The sequence below is a fragment of the Cebus imitator genome, unplaced genomic scaffold (assembly GCF_001604975.1).
Source record: "Cebus imitator isolate Cc_AM_T3 unplaced genomic scaffold, Cebus_imitator-1.0 Scaffold25, whole genome shotgun sequence".
Lineage (NCBI taxonomy): Eukaryota > Metazoa > Chordata > Mammalia > Primates > Cebidae > Cebus > Cebus imitator.
In genome coordinates this window covers 4235344-4256534 of record NW_016107340.1, presented here as the reverse complement: position 1 = coordinate 4256534, position 21191 = coordinate 4235344, and the positions used below count along the sequence as shown (strand labels likewise).

At 37.6% G+C, this 21191-nt stretch overlaps 2 protein-coding genes, 1 long non-coding RNA gene and 1 other non-coding gene across 4 annotated transcripts in view; 2 read left to right on the top strand and 2 right to left on the bottom strand.

Moving 5' to 3' along the window:
- Window positions 1-8892, top strand: part of GPR149 (G protein-coupled receptor 149) — a 91672-nt gene extending 82780 nt beyond the window's left edge. The window contains exon 4 of the mRNA XM_017522905.2: window positions 5833-8892. Within this exon, the coding sequence (XP_017378394.1) occupies window positions 5833-6405 (573 nt within the window). The 3' untranslated portion in view covers window positions 6406-8892. The remainder of the gene's footprint in view (window positions 1-5832) is intronic.
- LOC108300212 overlaps window positions 1-20020 on the bottom strand; it is a 93795-nt gene extending 73775 nt beyond the window's left edge. Inside the window, exon 1 of the long non-coding RNA XR_001823305.2 lies at window positions 19885-20020. This is a non-coding gene — a long non-coding RNA (uncharacterized LOC108300212). The remainder of the gene's footprint in view (window positions 1-19884) is intronic.
- Window positions 14161-14264, bottom strand: LOC119470274. Its single transcript, XR_005199159.1, has one exon. It is a non-coding gene; the product is annotated as a small nucleolar RNA U13 (small nucleolar RNA).
- A 44-nt stretch (window positions 20021-20064) lies between the features above and the next one.
- DHX36 (DEAH-box helicase 36) overlaps window positions 20065-21191 on the top strand; it is a 48794-nt gene continuing 47667 nt past the window's right edge. The window contains 1 exon segment of the mRNA XM_017522904.2: window positions 20065-20382. Coding sequence (XP_017378393.1) covers window positions 20119-20382 — 264 coding nt within the window. The 5' untranslated portion in view covers window positions 20065-20118.

The following is a 21191-nucleotide window of genomic DNA, read 5'->3' as shown; positions in this document are numbered from 1 at the left end:
GCCTCCTGGGTTCAGGCAATTCTCCTGCCTCAGCCTCCTGAGTAGCTGGGATTACAGGCACGCGCCACCATGCCCAGCTGATTTTTTGTATTTTTAGTAGAGACGGGGTTTCACCATTTTGACCAGGATGGTCTCGATCTCTCGACCTCGTGATCCACCCGCCTCGGCCTCCCAAAGTGCTGGGATTACAGGCGTGAGCCACCATGCCCGGCCCCTGTGTATCTATTTTTATCCCTATACATGCTTAATTTTCTGGGCTGATTTCTCATGATTCTTTTTAACAAGAAAACTAGATCATACTGTACACATTGTTTTGCAATATGCTTGCTTTTATATCTTAAAATATATGGAAATTATTTTACCAAGGCATAACTTACAGCCTTACCTTCACATGTTCAAGATAGTTTTTCATTACATAACTGTGTCACAATTTACTCAACTATTTTCTAAATGTAGATCTTTAGACTGTTTCTAATTTGGAGCTTACAACAGTGCTGAAATAAACATAAATATTACAATGTTCTGGTATTTGGTGGAACCGACTCACAGACATAGGATAAATGGTAAGTATATGTAGTTTTTGCTTTATAGTCAAATACGATCAAAATGTACTCTAAAGAAAGCAGTGATCTTTTTATTTCTGCTTGGGTTTTTTTTTTTTTTTTTTTTTTTTTTTTTTGTTGTTGTTGTTTATCTTTTATGGAAGGCATTCTGAAAGACCAAAAAGACCCATTGTTTTTACTCACTTTTAAAATTATTGGTACGGCCAAGTATGGTGGCCACAGCTGTAATCCCAGCACTTTGGGAGGCCGAGGAGGGTGAATCACCTGAAGTCAGGAATACAAGAACAGCCTGGCTAACACGGCAAAACCCAAACTCTGTTAAAAATATAAAAATCAGCCAGGTGTGGTAGGGTACACTTGTAATCCCAGCTACTGAAGAGGCTGAGGCAGGAAAATCACTTGAACCTGGGAGGTGGAGGTTTCAGTGATCCGAGATCCATGTATCACTGCACTCCAGCCTGGGTAACACAGTGAGACTCTGTCTCAATAAAAATAATAATAATAAAATAAAACATTGGTAAAACTCCACATCTTTTCATGTTGTTTACTCTCTATTTTTCTTTAATTGTTTTATCCACTTCCCTTTTCCACTTTTCTGCTAGATTGTTTATCTTACTGATTTAGAAGAATTCTCCATATAGACTACAAATATATTCTTCCAGGCGGCCTTTTAGTCTTTCACTTTTGTTTATAGTATATATTTATATGCAGACATTTTAAAGTTTTTTGCAATCAAATCTGTCCATCTTTTACTCTGTGGTTTCCAGTTTTCATTCCAGATTTGGAATGAAGTCTTATTCACTCAGCACTTTAAAAGAGTTATTAAGAATTTTAAAAAACGTTTTGCATGTAACATGAAAAAGGTAACTAACTTAATTTTGTAATGGATAACCAGTAATATGTAAAAAGTTTATTTGAATAACTTATTCTGTTTTTTGTTTGTTTTTAAAGTATAATTACCCTGCTTATTTTGAAATGGCATCTTCAGGGTATACTCCATGTACTTTCTTGACTGTTTTCCTTCATGGATTTACCAAATCTTGCGATTAACACCCCATATTAATTGCTGTAGCAATTAATATTAATATTTATACTTAGGAATATACCTTATTGTTTGTTTCCAAGTTTTCTTAGTTATCTGCAAGCATTTATCCCGTAATTACATCTCAAGAGAAACTTCTAAAATAAAATTTCACTGAACTTTTATTAATATTGTATTAATAGTCACGATATAGTTTTTTATGTAGAAACATTATTCTTTCTCTGTTATTTATTCAAGATTTCTTTTATTATTGCTGTTTTTTCTTCATAAAGTCTCACATACTTGTATTGTTGCTATTTTGGATGGTACCTCTTAAAATTATTTTTTGATTGGCAACAGCTGTTGATTTCTTAATGTTTTTACCTAAAATTCAGCCACCTTACTAAACTCCCTAAGTTTTAGATTACTTCTTTGAATTTTCTAGAAAGATATTTTCATCTGTAAATTATAATAATGCTGTCTCTTCCTACTCACTATATATATCTTTTTTTTTCTTGATTTTTGCATAGCTAGGACCTCTAGAGCAATGTTAGACAATAATATGGATATTATCCATAAAAACTGAGCCATGCTCTGGGAAGGATTCTTAAGTCTTTTTTCTCACCCCTAGGCACCCCATTCCATAGTCTCATAATAACCCGGCCTGGGTCTTACTGAAGCATCAAACACATCAACATGCAATTGCTTGTGGGCTTGAGCATTTCTGTATTCTATGGGCTCTTAAGGTATGAAAGTCTCATCATTCCATCGCTACGGACCTACTGGTTAACCCAGTTCTTCTTAGTATATAATAGTGGTTCAATTAGTTTGCTCTCTTAGCTTTTAACTCTATATTAGTCTCCACTCTATATTCCTAAAAGAGGTGGAAGATCCTGTCAGCTTCCTCCTTGTATCTCTATCCCTATTACTACTCTTTCAGTGTAAGTTCCTATTTTCTTTTACCTAGAGAAATGTTTCTCTAACTTAAATAACGTAAAAGTCTCTTGTAAAGGAAAAAACTTTAGAACCTTACTGTTCAATCAAATTACTGTGATTTTGCTTAAAGATATATAAATAAAATTGGTGTAAACTTCTTAACACTTACAGTTCTTATACAAATCTAAAACCAAACCAAATTTTTACATTTACTTCTTTCAAAACCAGCATAATTAAAATGACTGAAGTGACAGCACTTTTTTGCCAAAACTAACCTATCAATTTTGAATTCGTAATATAAAGATGTACACTTAGATCTATTTCTATATAATCTGACTCTGTGTTTTTCCCTTGTTTCTTAATAAGGGAAAATATGTATGAAGTAAAATATGTATGAACTTTATTAACTATTTTTAAGTGTACAGTCTGGGGTATTAAGTACATTTATATTGCTGTGTAACTATCACCACCATTCATCTCCAGAACTCTTTTCTGCTTGCAAAATGGAAACTCTACCCATTAAACAATCACTCTACATTCCTTCTTCCCTACAGCTCCTGGAAACCATCATTATACTTTTTGTCTTCATATTTTGACTACTCTAAGTACCTCATGTAACTGAAGTTATACGGTATGTGTCTTTCGGTGACTAGCTTATTTTACTTAGCATAATACCTTCAAGGTTCTATGTTGTAACATATGTCCAAATTTTCTTTCAAGACAGAATAATATTCCATTATATATATATATATATATATATATATATATGTATATACATACATATATATAATATTTTGCTTATCCATTTATTCATTAATGGATATGGGCTGCTTTCATATTTTACATATTATAAATAAAGCTGCTATGAACAAATATTTCTTTGAGATCCTGTTTTCAATTCTTTTGATCATCTGCCCAGAAGTGGAATTACTGAATCACTTGGTAATTTTATTTTTTAATTTTTTGAGAAAATGCCATACTATTTTTTCTAACAACTATATCATTTTACGATCCCACCGAAAGTACACACATGCTCCAATTTCTCCACATCCTTAACAACATTTGCTATTTTCTCTTTTGATAGTAGCCATCCTAATGGGTGTGAGGTGGTATCTCATTATCGTTTTGACTTGCATTTGTCTGATGATTAGTGACGCTGAGCATCTTTTTATGTGCTTCTCAGCTATTTGCATATTTTCTTTCAAGAAATGTCTATTCAAGTTTCTTGGCCATTTTTAAATCATGTTTATTTTTTGTTGTTGTCTGTGGTTTTACCTCTATAACTCTCAAATAAAGACTACTTGTTTGAATAAGAATGTTTCACAAAATGATTTTAATAACTCAAGACTTTGTGTGCTCTTTCAGGTAAGTCAGACTTCATATTTAGCCAAACTCTGGCACTATGCAATTCTCAAATGCCAATTTTAATGAGCTGTCATTTCATAACTCAGTAAAGCTTGTTTGTTCATTTTAAGGTAAGGTTAGCATGGGGGAGTTATTGAAGTCTGCACTTCAATAACTGTGTGGATGCATAAAATCAGGTGCAGAAAAATTGTTACTTTTGCTTTTGTATAAACTATTTATCAGTGATGCAAGTTGGCACATACAATGACGTGATTATGCTGTTAAAGCTCTAGCAAAAGTTCCTTTAAGACAGCCATGCCTATACTGCTGGGTACTATGTAATAACTCAGTTTTATCATCATATTATTAAGTTATAGAAACATTTTTTAAGCACCAAGTTTGAGGTTTTTTATTTTTATTTTAATTCTGTAACAAAGTAAAATGTCAGAAGGTTCAGCTTTCAAATTAACTATATCTCTTAGGCTGTATTTGTAATTAACATTATTAAATAATATTATTAAATTATAAGTCACATTATTGAATGATATTATTAAATGACAGTCAAATTTTCTGATTGAATAATGTTTCAGTCAATTTTGACTTAGAAAAAAATAGAAGTTTCAGCCTTTGATGACAAAAATGTTTTCACAGGATGTAAAGTTTTTAGTACAACCTTTTAACTCGTGATTTATCACTCAGCAACCAAGGCTTTTTAAATTGTAAATCTTGGCCTGGCGCAGTGGTTGATGCCTGTAATCCTAGCACTTTGGGGGGCCAAGGCAGGTAGATCACTAGGTCAGGAGTTTGAGACCAGCCTGGCCAACACAGTGAAACCCCATCTCTACTAAAAATACAAAAATTAGCCAGGTGTGGTGGCACGTACCTGTGGTCTCAGCTACTTGGGAGGCTGAGGCAGGAGAATCACTTGAACCTGGGAGGCAGAGGTTGCAGTGAGCCAAGACAGCACCATTGCACTCTACCCTCAATGTCACAGCAAGACTCTGTCTCAAAAAAAAAAAAAAAAAAAAAAAAAAAAAATTGTAATCCTTTCTTGATTTTTAAGATCAATTTCAAGTGCCTCCCCATATGAAATCTCCCTACCTGCGATAGTCATTCCTTGGACCTTATAGAACTTGGTCCCTATCTCTCAATTACTACATTTAGAACTAAAATTTTTATTTTGTTTCTTTACGTAACTTTCTCATCCAATCATCTGTGGGGTTTTAAGAGACAGCATCTTATTTTCTTCATTTCTGAAGCTCCTCTCAGTGGTAAGCACAGGTTTAAAAAAAATCTTAATACACAAAGCATAATAGAAAAGGTTTACACTTTCAGGCAAGTTTTAGAAGAGGTGGAATAGTGTTCTTTATTATTGGGTTTAATGACTGATTTCTCTATGGAAAAGTAAGCACAGTGTAGCACAGTTCTGGTGGCATTTGGTTCTTTTTATGTATGCTGAAACCTAACAGTTGAAATATCTTTTGTCCTTAAGTCACAGTTTTACAATTATCATTTACTCCGGCATACTAAACTGAAAAAAGAAGTTCATGTTGATAACAGTCTACATTCCTTCCAACTTTGGCGAATGTTTTAATGTAACTATGTAACCAAAATGTAAAAGCAATTTCAGATTGTAAATATGTATTCAATTGTATGTTCAGATTCTGCCTTTGAAAACATCTATTGCTTCCCATCAGTATGTACCTATGCCTTTAAATGGGGGAAATATGCCCCTCATCTTCAAATAAGGGTTCCTAACTACCCTCATTAAATGTCTGATTTGACTTAGGTGAAATTAAGCTATGGTGCTTTGGTGACAGTATTTAAATCTCATATCTGTAAAATGTTTCTAGGGAAATGGATCTGAAATAGAAAATCTTTATCATTCTGATGAACAAAGTAAATTTCTAAATGTCTCAATTTCAGAAACAAGCTTTCAATACTAACTATTTTTGTTTTTATTCCCAGCGTTTCAGTGGTGCCCTTACCATTCCCCTGTGCGCATTCCAGGGGACTGTGTCTCTCCACGCACCTACAGGAAAAACCCTCTCTCTTTCTACCTATGAGGTAAGCGCAGAAGGGCAAAAAATAACTCCAGCCTCTAAGAAAATAGAAGTCTATCGATCCAAAAGTGTCGGCCATGAACCAAACTCAGAAGATTCTTCATCCACGTTTGCAGACACCAGTGTGAAAATACACTTGGAGGTTCTTGAAATTTGCGATAATGAAGAGGCCTTGGACACTGTGTCAATCATTAGTAACATAAGCCAGTCCTCCACACAAGTCAGATCTCCATCCCTACGTTACTCCAGGAAAGAAAACAGATTTGTTTCATGTGATCTAGGGGAAACGGCCTCATACTCCCTCTTTTTACCCACAAGTAATCCTGATGGTGATATCAACATCTCTATTCCAGACACCGTAGAAGCACACAGGCAGAACAGTAAAAGGCAGCATCAAGAGAGGGATGGCTACCAGGAGGAAATTCAGTTGTTAAATAAAGCTTACAGAAAAAGAGAGGAAGAAAGCAAGGGTAGTTAGTGGCTATTCTGTCTAACAGGAGCAACATCAACTGTGAAACTAACATCTTTGTTATGAGACTGATTTCCTTTTATTTGTTGGTTTACATAAGCTTTCCTGATTTAATAGTTAATTTTTTTGTGGCAACAACTGGAACTAGTGTAAACATTTAAGTACATTTGATGTGTTACCTAAAGATCACACACTGTGGTAATTAAAAGATTTTGCTTCTTACCTGATCTCTAAAAAATCTTTTATAAATCAAATATTGGCCTAGTTTACTAATGTTTTTGCTTATGTTTGTCAACCTCTGAGTAAACAGAAAATTGTATAAACTCAGTGAATATACTGTTCCATGCATATGTTTCTACACATAATGTTGGCCTTTTATGCAAAGGGGAAAAAAGGGAAATTTTGGGAATGGAAGAAATGTGACAAAACTCCAAGTTGTATTTGAAGAAACTTGCCTAAATGTGGCTAGCAAAACAAGCTTATTATACTAAACTGCTTTAGCTTTATATTCTTCTGTAAATGAAGTTAGCTTCCAACTGGGAAACATGCATGCTCCTAGTCTATAAATAGTTGTTTCCTTCATTTCTACCAAATACAAATTGTTTACTGAGTGTTTTTTTCTTTCTTTCTTACCTATAACAGTTTTCCTTTCATGTTTTCAGTATGTCAAGACTGTCCCACAAAACAAATATGTTATGTTTTACAGCTGGAATTACTAGTATCTTTAACTCAAAAATTTGTAATTGTATACTTTACCCTAAAATTGCTTTTTTTAAAAAATTTGAGTGGAAATTGGGGAAAAATAATCTGGCAGATTTGGTTCTGTGAGGTGCTTCCAACTATGGTAGGCTTCTGGATACAGCAGATGAAAATCCTCTAAGTCTTAAACAAAAGTGTCTTGTTTTTAAAGCTGTGAATTGGGCAAACTTTCTTAGTCATTCTTGAAAGAGAAAATATTCAAATACTGTATCAAGTTTAGGTGCTTTTTTGTTTCTTCTCTAAAGATGTGTTATCTCAAAGAAACAATTGAACCTATTTTATTAAATGACTGTAAGGTATACATTTCGAGATCATTCTATAATGCATTACATTGTAAAAATGCAGGAATCACCTTGTCAGAATAACAGTAATGTGTATTTCAAAAATTATAAAGTGATTTTTCTTCAAATTGCTTCATTATAACCTTCCTGTAAACATATATGAAATGTGTCACCTAAAAGTTATTCTCCAAAGTTACTGAGTTGGCATTTTACATAGTCTTAGACTTTCTGCCCCTCACATTACTCACATATTTCACTGATTTATTTATTTACAGATTGAGTAAATTGTGTTTTGGAATAGTTTATTTCGTTTCTATTTCATTATGTTGAATAAGAATTCAAAATTACTTGACATGGGCTTTCAGAATGTTTCATCTTCAGAAGATGTTTTGTTGCCACAAAGACAAGTCATTTTCAAAATAATTATCTCAATGGACTTTCTCCATCTTTAATTTAGCTTCTCAATATCTAGTTATCTAAATTTGAGAAACATATGTAGTACCATTAATAATGTTTGTAAAGCAAACCTCAAATAATGTGTTACATATAAATTCAAAGTCAAATGTATTCTCATTACAAATATATTTTATTTTAAAAGACTGTATCACCAACATTAACAACTACTCTAACACAGTGACAAATGGACAGTTCAATCAGATATTATAAACCAATAGCACTAAATAACTTTATATAAGAAAAATTGAATATTCTAATAATGCTTTGTAAAAGATAGGGTTTGATATCTTAATCTTAGATGCACAATTTTCTGAAAGAGAAAGATATTGCTGCTTTAAAATGCAATTTCTGGGAAAAAGGACATCAGACACAGGATAATAATAAAACTGAAGACAATACTAAAGATTTGAGGGCAAACATATTCTTTATAACTGCACAGCAATTTAAATGGGATGGAGATTATAACAGAAATTAAGGTTTAAAGAGCATAAGAATTAGATAGAAGACAATAATCCCCATTTCCCTTTCATTTTATTTTAACTGGACAAGGGCTTAAACTAGGGGAAATTGGAAAAATAATCAGGATATTCCCATTTAATTGTCCTTGGTTGCTAAATTAACTGTATAATGGATACACATAAAAATTATGCTGCATGAAAACAACACCAGGAACTTTTAACCCAAAGTTATAATTTGAAGAGCTAATCAGCATCATATACTAAACTGTAACACTTCAAACTCCAAACCAAAAATAGATGAATATACAAGAAAAATCTACTAGAGCTGTGCCTAAGCATGAATGGCGCTCCTTGTTAAGGGAAAGGAGGAAGATTAAACTACACAAGTTTACTTAAGTCTACTTACTCATTAGAGTGATCCTGATTGTGAAAGTGTGTTTCTAGTAGAGGAAATACCTTTATAGATATCTTGTGACATAGCCAAATATCTTACCCTTCTATAGTTATATTGTTCTTCTTATTAATAAATACTGTATTTTGTACAGCTATCTTTCTCTATAAATTGATGTATCTGAAGGCAAAAACTTCGTTACCTAATAAAAATATCACCATCTGGTGGTGACTCCTATAAACTGCAAACACAACAAGTAATCCCCTAGAGTCCCTAATAGGATAAACACCTAATATATAATCCCTAAGACTTCTGAGAGTTGTTACTGACAGAGGCAACTGATTTTGAAGACAGCAAATGCCACAATGTTACTTAAAATATAATAAAAAGAGACATGCATTTTTTGAAAGCTTTTCTTGATGTGGTTCTGTAATACTGGATTTTACAAATCGATTTTCCCTTAATTTCTTATACTTTTCAGCTACTTTTATTCATTTCTTCATTCTAATATTTCATAAATGACTATTACATACTAAAAATTGCTCTAGGTACTTGTTTTTATAATTTTTGAACAAAACCCAAACAAAACAAATATATATATTTATATTTACTGTGAGTTTGAGACAACCACAAAGTCAGAGAACACAGTCCACACAAGACTGCCCTCACTCCTGACACAAATCGCAAATTCAAGGAGTTCCAAAAACCAATGCTAGTTTCAATAATTCACTAGAAGGACTCACAGAATTCACAGAAAACTGTGTAGTCATGGTTATGGTTTATTACAGCGAAAGGATACAGATTAAAATCACCCTAAAGAAGAGGTCATAGAGCCAAGTCCAGGAAAAGTTGTAAATGTGGGACTTCTGTTGTCTTCTCCCCATGGAGTCATGGACAGCATTACTTTCTTTGACATCAATGTGTAACAACTTGCACAGAATACTGCCAAGCAGAAAATCTCAACTGAACCTTGGTGTCCAGAATCCTTACTGGGGCTCCATCACTGTAGGAGCAAGGGTAAGCATGGCTGACTACTCACATAACCGATGTCTCTTTCTAGGCCCCACAGTCCCCTCTCAAAAACACATTGTTACTATCTGCTGGTACAAGGCCCCCAGACAAAGATACTCTTTTCAGGCATGCTATTCCAAGGACTTAGAAATTACCTCCCCTGAAGCTGAGGACAAAGGCCGAACCTCTCTTTGGAAAGGTTAAGTTCTTTTCTATACATTTACATATATACATATGGTAGTGATAAGTATGTGGTAAATATATATGTATGGTAGTTTTAAGTGTATTGATAGAAAATAGGAACCAAAGGTAATAATGGCTAAAGAGTAAAATTAAAATAAAGGAAAAAAGATGGGAAGAGTGCTTTTTTCAATTATTTAGTCAGAAAAGCCTTCACTGATAAAGTAACATTTCATCAGAGTCTCAAATAAAGTGAGTTAACATGCTATGTGATTATCCAGGGAAATCACAGTCTCGGCAAAGGGAACAGCAAGTATCCTGAAGTAGGAGTGTGCCTTTTGTGCTCTGTGAAACCATCAAGTAGATCTATGTGAATGCAGCTAAGTGAAAAAGGGAGAAAGTGGTTGGAGATAAAGGCAAACAGATAATGGTAGGAGGAGACAGATTATTAGTGCCTTGCAGACTAGTTACGAACTTTGAGTCTTGTTCTAAATGAAGTGAACAGCCATTGGAGGGTTCTGAGCAAAAAAGTGACATGACCTCATTTCAAAAATGATTGTCTATTGCAAGGGTCTATAAAGCTATAAGGATACAAAGACCACCACAGAAAGAATAGTTAAGACTATTTTAATAGCCTAGGCTAGAGATGATGTTGGCTTAGGGTGGTAGTAGTAGATGGCATCAGAATTGTATTCTGATTCAAAAAATGGAGAGGGTTTCCTTGGTAACATGAAAAAAATTACACATTTCTTAAAAGCCTATCTATGAAGCCTGTAGTTTGAGGGAAAAACAATTATCACATGTATTTCCTGTCAGTACTCTGGGCAGTATCTCAATGTTTCTCAACTCCTCTATGTATCACAGAGACTAGAAGACAGAAAACTTTATTTCCAAGCCCCTTTTTTCAGCAAAGTTTGAGTTCAGCATCTAACAATGACAGACACTTTTACAAGATTTGGAAAGCAGAGTTGAAGAGAAGGAGCAGCAATTAAATGAATGTTCCTTTATGAGTCAGGCCTTTCTTCTGTAAGATATGGTTCAGGGGCCTAGGTTCATGGAGTTGTACATTTTTAATGTATGGTTCTTATGATCATTATGCTCATCTGCATCAGCTGACAGATGGGAAAAGGACATGAAGGATTCTGCACTGGAGTGCTTAGTGCGACTGGCCTGAAAGAACTGCACCTCAGTCACTACAGCTTATGCTATTGGAGAGAACTAACTACAGAGCCACAGTTGATTCCAAAGGAGACTAGGAAATATATCTAGCTGTGTACAGGAAGAAGAACCCAAAATATGGTGAAGAGCTAGCTAGCCTGTCTTTGTTACATGCCCTAATACCAACTAGACAATCACAAATTATGCCATAATAGAATGGTATAAAAAGCACTCCCTGTCCATTTTTATAAGCTGCAGAGGCAGAAGCACTGAACACAGTTAATTGAACAATGATACATTTTCCCAACTTTGAACTGTATGGTCTTAACCCTGAATCTGTGACGTCAACACTCTAGTTCAGACTATACTGCTCTAAATGTAAGTTAGTTTATAAAGTCTCTTTTATGGCTTAATATACAAAAAAGATCATATCTACTAGTCTTTGCTACAGTCTTGAAGTCTTAATTTCAAATACGTAAGAGAATACACATACACAAACATTCATACACACACATAGAAACATATGTTCCTCTCAAGAATAGGCAGTCACTTTCCAGAATTGAGCAGTCAAAGATCCAAATATAAAACAACTTTGAACACAATATTTTGCAATATGATATAGAGCAGTTTAGATACCTGGAGTCACGTTGTTTTTGAAACACTTTGTTAGAGAAGAGGACCTCTGTTCTACCTTCACATATGCATGGTCTCACTGGGTAATTTTTCAAGAATAAAGGAAAAAAATATGCCTCAGAGGTAAATTGTATTCTCCACCACTTAGCAGAAATACAACTCCCAAAAACTTTTTTTTTTTTTTTTTTTTTTTGTGACAGTCTTTTTCTGTCGCCCAGGCTAGAATGCAATGGCATGATCTCAGCTCACTGCAACCTCCACCTCCCAGGTTCAAATAATTCTCCTGCTTCAGCCTTATGAGTAGCTGAGATTACAGGCACCTGCCACCATGCCCAGCTAATTTTTGGTAGAGACGGAGTTTCACCACATTGGCCAGGCTGGTCTCAAACTTTTGACCTCAGGTGATTCACCTGCCTCGGCCTCCCAAAGTGTTGGGATTGCAGGCATGAGCCACCATGCCCAGTTAAGAGTGGTAAAGTTACATATCTACTTATAACTGAAGGGTTAAGGCCCTGTGTTTTCATTATCTTTTTTAAATTAAAAACAATTCTATTCACTAAAAATAATTTCTTAGCACTCTTTCACAATATTTTTTTCCAAGATCCAAGATTGCATGCTTAAATTGGGTGAGGAAAATCCACCAATGTAATGAGATTGTGTAGCTTTAACAGGAAAATATGTTATGGGCATCACTCAAGAAGGTATTTAATATGGATCTTGGAATCCTATGACCTCACAAAGTCACATTTTGTTTTCCTTTTTGTGGGAAACAGATGGAATTAGTAGGCAGACATGGCATTTGTTCATACATATATCTGGTTCACCTAGGATAGTGCTATTTTAGAATTGTTTTTCTTCCATACTACATGTTCTTCTTCTTCTTCTTCTTCTTTTTATTTTTTATTTTTTCTGACACAGGGTGTTACTCTGTTGTTCAGGCTGGAGTGAAGTGGCATGAAAGCACTCACTGCAGCCTCAATCTCCTGGTCTCAAGTGATCCTCCCACCTCAGCCTCCCAAGCAGCTGGGACCACAAGCTTCACACCACTATGCCTGGCTAATTTTTTTATTTTTTTGTAGAGACAGGGTCTCCCTGTGTTGCCCAGGTTGGTCTCTAATTCCTGCATCCTGCTTTTCTAATGGGACTCTGGCTCCCACAGCATGCTAAGGCCCTAACTGTCCTTAAAACTAGGTAGACATCTGTAACTGTCCCAACTAGTAAAACACAGTGGAAGTGATGTTACATGCCATTTCAGGCTAATTCATAAAGATGTCAAATGTCATGTACTTCCACCTTGCTTGGTGACACTTTCTCTTGAATCTAGCTGCAATGCTGTGAGGAGGCTCAAACCAGGCCACACAGAGAAACCAAATAGAGAGGCTATATGTAGGTGTTCCAGTACATAGCCAAACTTTACATTCTACGGAAGAGTAGGGGCACCTTTATCAGCATGTCCCACATCCCTACCTCCCAGTGGAAGTAGGGGTTAAAGGTTTCATTTTCCAAGAACACTGAAGAAAATCTCTATCACCCCCATGCCTTCATGAATATTATACCTATGAAGAAATCATGTAAGAGTTGTTTCACAGGATTCAGATAAAAAAATGATGAAGAATAAAAGATTCCCTAATACTAAGAAAATTGTGATAGCTTCCAGGGGTGGTGTGGTTCTGTGCGGCTCACTTTTGCTGCATTCCAGAGGGGACAGTAGGGTGAGGGGGAGAGCAGAATCACAACACCAAATGCTGTGGTTTTGAAAGAACTAGCTACGTATTCTCTGGCCCAGTCCATCATTAGTGAAGAGGACATTTGAGAGACACATTTTTGTTGGCTGCCCAAAGAACAGCACACAACAGAGAACCAGTAAGAAGAAGAACGGCAATTATAATGAACCATCCCATTTGTTTTCTGTCATTAGGTAATATAAAAATTTTTGTGGTACCGATCAAGGCAGGGTTTAAGAAAAAAGAGTAACAATTGACATTTTCCTTTCAATCAATCTCTCTCAGGTCTTTCATTGAAAATCTTCCTTTTGTGCAGATTTTTACTATAGTGACATTTGTTCAAAGTGTTTGCCTAAAGAACAATCTCAAGCACACCTTAAGTACTACTTCATGCTGAAGAAGTATGGAAAACACAGTAATTTTACACTTATAACTACCTAGGATCAGCAAACTTGAGGTAAAGGGTAATAAAACAATTTATCAGAAAATAGAGATAATGCAAACTTTCTATGGGGCGGTCATGAGGATTGTGTGAAATGAGAAAAGAAATTGCATTACTTTTCTAGAGTTGTCATAAAAAATTACTACAAAGTCTTAACACAAATTTACTATTTTATAGTTCTGTAGCATAATGTTTTGACAAGAGTCTTCACTGGGCTAAAATCAAGGGGTTGATATGATTGTATTTCTTTTTATTTATTTATTTTTCTTCATATTGGATGAGCAATGTGCTGATACTGTAACAAGGTTTGAGGGTGGCATATCTCACACATGCACATGAATACCCAATCATTATGCTCATGAACTACGAAAGGATCAGTATAGTTCTATTTCTTTCCAGAAGCCCTAGGGAATATCTATTTTCTTCTCCAGTTTCTAGCAGCTGCCTGAATTATTTTGCTTGTGACCCCTCCCTCCATCTTCAAAGCTAGCAACAGCTAGTCAAACCCTTATGTCACATCACTATGACCTTCTGTTCTGCCACCCTCTTTCACTTTTAAGGACCCTTATAATTACATAGGGCTCACTCAAATAATTGTGTTTCTCCCTATTTTAAAGTCAGCTGCATTCATCAAATTTCTCAGAGAAACAAAACTAATGGTACAGGATATACACAAAATGAGCTATATCATGAGAGATTGGGTCACATGATTACGGAGACTGAGAAGTCCTACAATATGCTTTCTATAAGTTGGAGACCTCGGAAAGCTGGTGGTATAGTTCTAGCCCAAGCCTAAAGGCCTGAGAACCAAGAGCGCTGATATCCAATAATAGGAAGGATGCCCTACCTCAAAAAGAGAGAGTAAATTCGCCTTCCACCTTTTTGTTCTACTTGAGCCCTCAATGGATTGGATGAAGCCCACTTACATTGATGAGGGTGATCTTCTTTACTCAGTCTATGAATTCAAATGCAAATCCTTTCCAGAAACACCCTCACAGACCCAGTTAAAAATAATGTTTTACCATCTCTGTGAGTATCCCTTAGCCCAATTAACTTGACAAATAAAATTAACTATCACATCAGCTGATTAGCAACCTTACTTTCCCCTGGCCATGTAATATATTCACAGTTTCCAGGGAGTTTCCATGGACATCTCAGCCAGGCACAGTGGCTCACACTTGTAATCTCAGCACTTTGGGAGGTTGAGGTGGGAGGATCACTTGATCCCAGGAGTTCATGACGAGCCTGGGCAACATAGCAATACCCCATCTCTACAAATAACAACAAAAAAAAATAGCCAGGCATGGTGATATACACCTGCAGTCCTAGCTATTTGGAAGGCTGAGGTGAAAGGATTGCTTGAGTCTGGGAGGTGGAATCTGTAATAAGCCATGGTCATGCCACTGCATTCCATCCTGTGCAGCAGAGTGAGAGCCCACCTCAAAAAAAAAAAAAAAAAAAAAAGACATAGACATCTTTGGGGCCATTATTCTGCCAACCACAAATGCTTGTCACCTAGTCCAATACCTAGCAAATGCAAATGCTAAGTGACAAACACTAATTCTCTTCCTCACTTACTCTCTGTATTAGTCTGTTTGGGCTATCATAACAAAATACCACAGCCTGGGCAGCTGAAACAACAAACGTTTGTTTTTTAAAGTCTGGAAACAAGGAAGTCCAAGACCAAGGTGCCAGCTAATTCGGTTCCTAATGAGGGCTGTCAATGAAGAGTCAAACTCTAAAACATCTGACGAGATTTATTCTGTGTCAGATACCAATGACCATGGCCCATGACACAGTCCCAGGAGATACTGAGAACATGTGTTCAAGGTGGTCAGGCTACAGCATTGTTCTATATATTTTAGGGAGACATAAGACAACAATCAATACATGTAAGAGGTACACTGGTTCCACCTGGAAATGTGGGACAACTCAAAGTGGGAGGAGGTTTCCCAGTCATAGGTGAATTCAAAGATTTTCTGATTGAGTTAAAGAGTTTATCTAAAGACCCGGGATCAACAGAAGGGACTGTCTGGGTTAAGATAAGGAGTCGTGGAGACCAAGGTTCTTATTATGTGGATAAGGTCTCCAGATACTAAAAATATTTCTTATCCAATTTAAAAAGGTTCCAGACTCTTAGTTCTCTCATGGATCAGGGAAATTTGGAAAGGGAACGAGATTCTCTACAGAATGTAGATTTCCCCACAAGAGACAGCTTTGAAGGGCCATCAAAATATGTCAAAGAAATATATTTTGGAGGAAAATGCCTTCTTTCAGGGCCTACTGTTATTTGACATCATACTGCTATAAAGAGTCTGTTCTGTCAGTCTTAAGGTCTCTGCTTCAATGTTAATGCTGGTCAGCTATACCTGACTCCAAACGAAGGAAGGTATAATAAGGCATATCCAACCACCCATTCCCATGATGGCCTGAACTAGTATTTCAAGTTTACTTTAGAATGCTCTTGGCGGAGAGGACGAGTCCATTCCGTTCATTGGGAGGGCTTCTAATTTTATTTTGGGGCCAGGTGTGGTGGCTCACACCTGCAATCCCAGCACTTTGGGAAGCCGAGGCAAGAGGACTGCTTGAGCCCAAGAGTTCAAGGCCAGATCAGGCAACACAGATCAGGAAGACCCCGTCTCTACCAAAATTTTTTTTAAATTAGCTGGATGTGGCAGTACCCATCTATGTTCCCAGCTATAGGGGGCTGAGGTGAGAGGATTGCTTGAACCAGGGAGGTGAGGGCTGCAGTGAGCAATGATTGTGCCACTGCACTCCAGCCTGGGCAACAGAGCAAGACTCCATCTAAAAAAAAAAAAAAGAGAGAATTTTATTTTTGGTTTACAGAACTATTTCTGGAGTGTAGAAGCTGTTTTGTCCTCACATGGCCTTTCCTCTGAGAGGCAGGAACAAGCTCTCTGATGGCCTTTTTTTTTTTTTCCACCGTTGCCTGAACTGGAGTGCAGTGGCAGCTCACTGCAACCTCCGCCTCCTGGGTTCAAGCGATTCTCCTGTCTCAGCCTCCCCTCAAGAGCTGGGATTACAGACTCCTGCCACCACACCCAGCTAATTTTTTGTATTTTTAGTTGATGGTCTCGATCTCCTGACCTCGTGATGCACCCACTCTGGCCCCCCAAAGTGCTGGCATTATAGGCGTGAGCCACAACACCCAGTCAACGTCTCTTTTTAAAGGGCACTAAACCTATTGGATCAGGATCTCACCTTTATAATTTCATTTTGCTTTAATTACATTTTTAGAGTTCTCATCTCTAAATACAGCCACACTGGGAGTTAGGGCTTCATAATGAAGCAAGAACACAAAGATTTAGCTCATAACACTCTCACCATTTTCTTACCACTTTGCCCCTATCATCTTCAATATGCCTACTCAATCTCATCTATTAAACAATTTTCATACTTTTTATATCAGGAGTACCCAACTGGAATGCTTTTATAGAAATTATTCATTCCTGTTGTCTTAATCATATTTGCCAAAAACTCCCAAAATGTATAATTTCAGGCTACTCTCTTTTTTTTTTTTTGAAACAGTCTAGCTCTGTTGCCCAGGCAACAGAGGCTGGAATGTAGTGGCACGATCTTGGCTCACTGCAGTCTCCACTTCCTGGGTTCAAGCGATTCTCCTCCCTCAGCCTCCTGAGTAGCTGGGATTATAGGCGTGCATCATGCTTGGCTAATTTTTGTATTTTTAGTAGAGATAGGGTCTCACCATTTTGGCCAGCCTGGTCTCAAACCCCTGGCCTTAAGTGATCTGCCCACCTTAGCTTCCCAAAGTACTGGGATTACAGGTATAAGCCACCACACCCAGCCTCTGTGCTTTTAACTCATAACCAACTGCTTTCCAGATACTCCATTTGTATGTTTCATAGGATCCTCAAGGTCTACATGTACAAATAAAGGACATTACCTCATCCTGCTCCCTACCCCCAAAATGTTCCTTGTCCTATATTTCTCATCTCAGGATATAATGTATCTCCTCACGTTAATAATTCAAATCATAAACTTCAAGTCATTTAGCCCTTCTAATTCTCTACATTCAATGAATCATCACATTTAAGTAATTTTATCTTCCAATGTCTCCTGATTCCAATTCTTTCCATTCATAATACCCTGTCATCCCATTTTGCTTCCCCTACAACACACAGCACATTAGTTTCCCTGTATCCACTCTTGTCTCCGCTATTTCCACTTGAAGCAGTCAAAATAATCACTCCTCTGCTTAGAGCATACCACCATTCTTTAAGCGGCATGTAAGGCTGTCCATAATCAGACCCCTAGATCTACCTCTTTGGCCTTCTTCATCAGTCTTTAAGTTTCAGGGTAGCTGTCTCAGCTCTCTAATGTCTCACATCATCATCTGTCTTTACACATTGTTCCTTTCACCTGTCATACTTTTCTTCTACCTGATAGTCTGGCAAAAGCCTAGTTATCGAAAAAGTTGTTGCATAACTCACCTAACTTCAAAATTAAATTATTTTGCTGTAATGTCTCATGGCCGTTAGGGAGGAAATACTTTGTGTCTGTCCTCTCAGAGTCAGTGTTTGCAGGCCCCAGAGTTAAAGAGACAAAACAGATCAGCAAGAGAAAAGACAGACTTAACCATATACATAATAACAGTTCACAGAAAAAGGTAACTCGGGGAGGCAGAGTTTGGGGCTTATCTACCATCTTAAAAAGAGAAGGCGAAAACAGCACTTATGGAAAAAACAAATGACTTTTAGTAAGAATAAATGGGAACTTAAAACAGATACCAGATACGATATCTTTGTTACAGTGTCTCTTTAAGTGTGTTGCCAACTTCTAGCCTCCAGTGATAAGAGTCAGTCTTCCCTGGTTTCCCTCCCAGGAGATTGATTTGAATTATTTTGGGTGGTTCTGTGTTTAGACAGATAGATTTCAGAAACTCAGATGTCTTTGTTCAAGATAATTTTTAGGCCACAATGGTGTATTACAGACCTCTTCCTGGTATACAGCATTTCCCTTTCTTAATTCACTGCATAAAGATAGCCTTTGTCTTTCCCTTAAGACTGTAAGCAAATGAAAGCTCATGCCATACTTGCTTTATTCAGTGAGTATTCCCAGCATCTTTACATCGGTTAACCCTAACATGAGGTGGATATCTCCTGGTGAACATCCAAGCCTGTGTGGCCCAATTACTTGATCATTCAAGAACAGCTTGCACAAACACTCAGTGGTCTGGTTAATAAACTTTAACCAGACTTCAAATGAACATATGAATCATATATGGCTTCAAATGAACATATGAATCTTCAAAGCAGTTCATTTACATTGCCTATGAGCTCTGCACTGAATTTGGGTAGACACACTCATCTTATGCTATTGGATGAACATAGTAAATAGTGACAATACTTTCAAGGAGGTAGGGGTATTTTCAATTATGTATCTGAAAGATTGTCAGACTGTTTTCAAGACTTTAAGAAGAACTCATTTGATACTTTTAGAAGATGGTGCATTTATCCACGGGTTCGCTTTTGTTTGTTTGCTTTTGTTTGTTGGTTTGTTTTTTGACGCAGAGTCTCACTCTGTCGTCCAGGCTGGAGCTCACAGTGGCGCAATGTCGGTTCACTACAACCTCCCCCTCCTGGGTTCAAGCGACTCTCCTGCCTCAGCCTCCCAAGTAGCTGGGACTACAGGCGCCCGCCACCACACACTGATAATTTTTGTATTTTTAGCAGAGACGGGGTTTCCACTATGTTAGCCAGGCTGGTCTCCAACTCCTGAACTTATGAGCCGCCCGCCTTACTCCTGAATTTATAAGCCGCCCGCCTCGGCTTCCCAAAGTGTTGGGATTACAGGCGTGAGCCACGCGCCCATCCGGGTTCTTTTGTTTCAGTCAACGTTTACTATCCTAGGACCTAAGTGGAAGAAAACTGCGGATTTTATCAGGAGAAATAACAAAGTAAAGCCAAAAGCCATTGGCTCACTTGCCTGGCCTACGGAAAGAAAATCTACGAACCTTTGGTTGGCTGCTGCTCCAGAGGTACAAAGGTAAACAACTCCGGGACTCTGACAGAACCTAACCCCTGCCACCCTTCAGACCACCGGAGTCGTCCCCCCCGTGACGTCACCAGAAACCGCTGAATGCGACGCTAAATGGCCCGCCCTCTTGCGCTGCGCTACGGAAGCAAAACGGAAGTGGACGTACAGTGGCTTCCGGGCCTGGACGCCATTTCCAGCGGTAGCTAGGACAATGAGCTATGACAACCATCAGAACTGGGGCCGTGATGGGGGACCCCGCAGCTCCGGTGGGGGCTATGGAGGGGGTCCTGCAGGGGGTCACCGAGGGAGCCGAGGCTCCGGAGGAGGTGGCGGCGGCGGCGGCGGCGGCGGCGGCGGAGGTGGGGGTGGTCGAGGCGGCAGGGACAGGCATCCCGGGCACCTGAAAGGCCGCGAAATCGGCTTGTGGTACGCGAGAAAACAGGGACAGAAGAACAAGGAAGCGGAGAGGCAAGAGGTAATCTCGGATTCGATAGTCGAAGGGATGAGGCAGGACAGGTTTTTTTTCCCTCTTCCGCTGCCCCTTTTTTCCTGGTTTTGTTTCTTAAGTGATGCAAGTGCTTTCTGAAATGTAAGTGAGGCGCAAATATATTATGCTGGCGCTCCCTGTAGCGGGTGAACTGATTAATGTTAACCATGCGCATCTGACCGAAAACAGGCAGGATTTATACAGTATGAATATACACTTTGCTTAAAGGACTTCAGAACTGTAACAAAGCAAATGTTAAATTCGTGGTCCAACCGAAATTAACTATTAGGAGTGTCGTTGTCGTTTCTCTTGGCCTTCCTTTCCCTTAGAAGAATAATTGTCACTTTAAGGTCTTTGCCTGGTGACGAAGCAAATAGCGACCTTTCTACATTTTAGAGATAGGTTTGCGCGGAACAGCAGCAGGTAGACACTATTTTGGATGTGGATCTTTCAGAAAAATAGGTTTTATTATTAGTGTTTAAATTATCCACACACGTAGGGTTTGTTTTTTATGTTGGGGTGGGGAGATTTCTATTGATTATCAGGTTCTCTTTGAAAAGGAAAGTGAAAAGAATCTCCAGAGATGATTTGGCTTACTCTCTTCAGGCGATTGTCAAGTTGATTTAAAGATCTGTAGTAAAAGAATTCTGAGTGGCCCATTCTAATAAAAAATTTTTATCATTAAGCGGGAGCTTTCTTAGTGTAGGCCTTTGTTGACTTCCCTTTTAAAAGCACCTTATAAAATGTATTATAGTGTAATTCTATCATCATTTAGACTACGTTTTTTTTTTTTTTTT